The sequence below is a fragment of the Hyposmocoma kahamanoa genome, unplaced genomic scaffold (genome assembly GCF_003589595.1).
Source record: "Hyposmocoma kahamanoa isolate Upper Pololo Valley unplaced genomic scaffold, ASM358959v1 101, whole genome shotgun sequence".
In the NCBI taxonomy this organism is placed as follows: Eukaryota; Metazoa; Arthropoda; class Insecta; order Lepidoptera; family Cosmopterigidae; genus Hyposmocoma; species Hyposmocoma kahamanoa.
In genome coordinates, this window is record NW_020653333.1 from 901,629 (window position 1) to 904,465 (window position 2,837).

The 2,837-nt window shown below is 31.8% G+C and overlaps 1 protein-coding gene across 1 annotated transcript in view; it reads right to left on the reverse strand.

Annotated features, from left to right (window-relative positions):
• Positions 1-1,780: 1,780 nt before the first annotated feature.
• Positions 1,781-2,837, reverse strand: part of LOC113230290 (protein tyrosine phosphatase domain-containing protein 1-like) — a 41,700-nt gene continuing 40,643 nt past the window's right edge. Inside the window, exon 6 of the mRNA XM_026464160.1 lies at positions 1,781-1,809. Within this exon, the coding sequence (XP_026319945.1) occupies positions 1,781-1,809 (29 nt within the window). The remainder of the gene's footprint in view (positions 1,810-2,837) is intronic.

Genomic DNA, 2,837 nt, shown 5'->3' on the forward strand with positions numbered 1-2,837 from the left:
TGCACACACACACACGCACGTACGCACACACGCACGCACACACGCACACACGAACGCATGCCCGATAGCCCGCCCAACCGCCCGAAGCCCACCCAATTGTCCGAAAACCGCCCGCCCGCACGCACGCACGTCACAATTGAGTTCAATATCATATAACTACGCACGTCACATAATAGGCTGTTCATTGAAAAAAAAGTAAATTGTTGAAAGGTATTCTACAACGAAAGCATTTGAAATACAAATTACAAAATACATTACGGTCAGATATTTGAAATACCAATTACAAAATACATTTTTAAGGAGTAGGTAATACAAACACAAAATACGTATTTGTATTTTAAATACGTATTTCAATTACAAGTAATTGAAATACGTTATTTCAATTACAAGTAATTGAAATACAGCCCAGCCCTGTCTACAGGAGGGGATCTAAAATTTGTGAACGACAATTGTAAAGGTTAAAAATCTTTAACAAAAAATATAGATCGCTTGCCTTACCTTGAATGTATTGAATTTTATATGACAGCTAACACAAAACAAAAGTAAGTTCATTTATGCAGATTTATGTATTTTTAACTGTTTTTCAAACTTTCACATTCGGCATCCGAACAGTCTACAGGACGAGGTATTTTTTGTTTCATATAGTTGAAAGAAATGTAATGATATCACTTAGATGCAAATGGTCCTCAATAAGTATTACATAGTTTTCATGGTCAAATAATATAATCTAGACAATTGAATCTAGACAATATGTTTAAATTCATTTGAAGTAGCCGGAACACCCTTTCTTCCCTTTTTGTGTATGACCTCGTTACTACTAATTTAAACATGTAAAATAAATTGTGTCTAACAGAGCGGTCCTTTATAAGATGATGTTGAATAAAAAAAATAACATGAACTAAAGAACAGAGAAATGTTATAATACTATTTAGTAGTACTTCCTACCGTAGGTAATAAGGAAAATAACCAAATGACGGTATAACGTGGGTCAGTGAAGCACATTTACATGCTAATGCAATGATGTCGGTCAATGATAATGCAATATAAAGAACGTGACCATTATTTTTTTCTCTCAGAGCGGGATGCCTGTACGTAAACGTATTATTGTTTTAAAAATAAAACACATGTTTATTTATATTAGTTACTAAATGTTTAATGACCAAAAATAAAAAAAAGAATGAATCTTGGGCTGGCTTTTATAGCTTTCACTTTCATCATAGTTTTTTAAATTGTAAACGCGCGGACGTATGGTCACATTAACACGTTGTGCGCTAAGGACCTCCAAGGCAAAAACCGTGGGAATAAGTTTTCTTTTACTTATATACCTAGTTTGTATTGGTATTAATTTAGTGTGTGGAATTAATATTATGAACCCTCCTTCCCTTGTGCCCCATTATTAATTTTTTTTCAATTGTATCAGGCAGGATACCTTGGCCAGGGAGCTTTTTTCATACATTTAGCTAAATGTAGGTAAAATATTTCTAATAAATATAAGCACTAAATAATGAATGAGTAAACAAAATAATAATTTATAAGTTAAGTATATTGTACTAAATCAGATCTCCTTTAATAAATTAATTGAGCAATTAAAAAAAGGCAATTGAAACAATATATTTATAATTTTGTCTTTATTGAACCGTAACTTCAAAACTATCATTGATATTATTATACCCAAAAACACTGAACGATTCGTGAGGGCCAGGGCTTTCAAAGGCTCTCATACAAAATGTTTGAAACTATGTATAATATACTGAGATACGTCGGCCTAAAGAGGCAAGCCTTACCTGTGTATAGCCAGGGACACCTGGCCTGGGACAAAAACATTGGGTGTATATCAAGGTATACACGTGGCGCTGAACGTGTTAAGTATAAACCAATGTTTTCAGAATGTCAAAAACGTTATTCTGTTACGTATTTGGAGAATTGTGAAATGTATAAAAGACTATTTAATATCTACATTATTTAATTTTCTTGATGGCAGATCGTAACGGAACGGGAGGTAGTACGTAAAAGCTGTCAACAATGATATAATATTTACCGATAAGTTAGAGGTAAATATTAGGAATTGTAATGAGGTAACTACCCAATTCAACTGCATGACTGGTATGTGTCCATGACAATCACATTTAAATTTGTGATTTAACCTTATACGCTTGGAATAATAACACATATCCGTAACTTGTATGTTTTGAAAAAATAAATATGTCGATATTTATAGCCCTAAACGGAAACATTGAGGGAAATCCCTCATCACTGATTGAGTCAAAAATTACTTGAGAATTGGCCTATTTACAGCATGACATAGGTACTGCCTTACATAGGTCAGGTTCAAGTTCAACCAAGGAGGTTACTTAAGTTCTAAATTAAAACATGCGCTTTAAATGTCATCCAAACAGAAATTTATTTGTTTTATTTATTATTTAAACACTTTATTGTACCACAAAGTAAATTATAAATTTTCAGAAACAATTTAAATATTTACTTTTATTTAATTGCAATTCAATGCTTAAATACTTATTGTTAAGTTAAGAATTTCTTAGAATTTATTTTAATTATTTTCTGTACAAAAATTTTTTTTCCATTTATAATCCATCATGGCTGTGGGTTTTTGCTTATTACAATTTTTTAGTTCGAGATTCGTTATCTACGGAAGAATAGCTAGCTTGCCATCTGTTGATAAAAAAAAATCGCCATTTGCATAATCCATAACATTCTTGTGTTGTGAACCATATTTATTCATACAAGAAATAAACATTGTATTTATTTCCTCGCTAATTTGATGAAAAACATTATATTAGGGGTTAAAGTATGAAATTGCCGTTTTATTGCAATAGGTT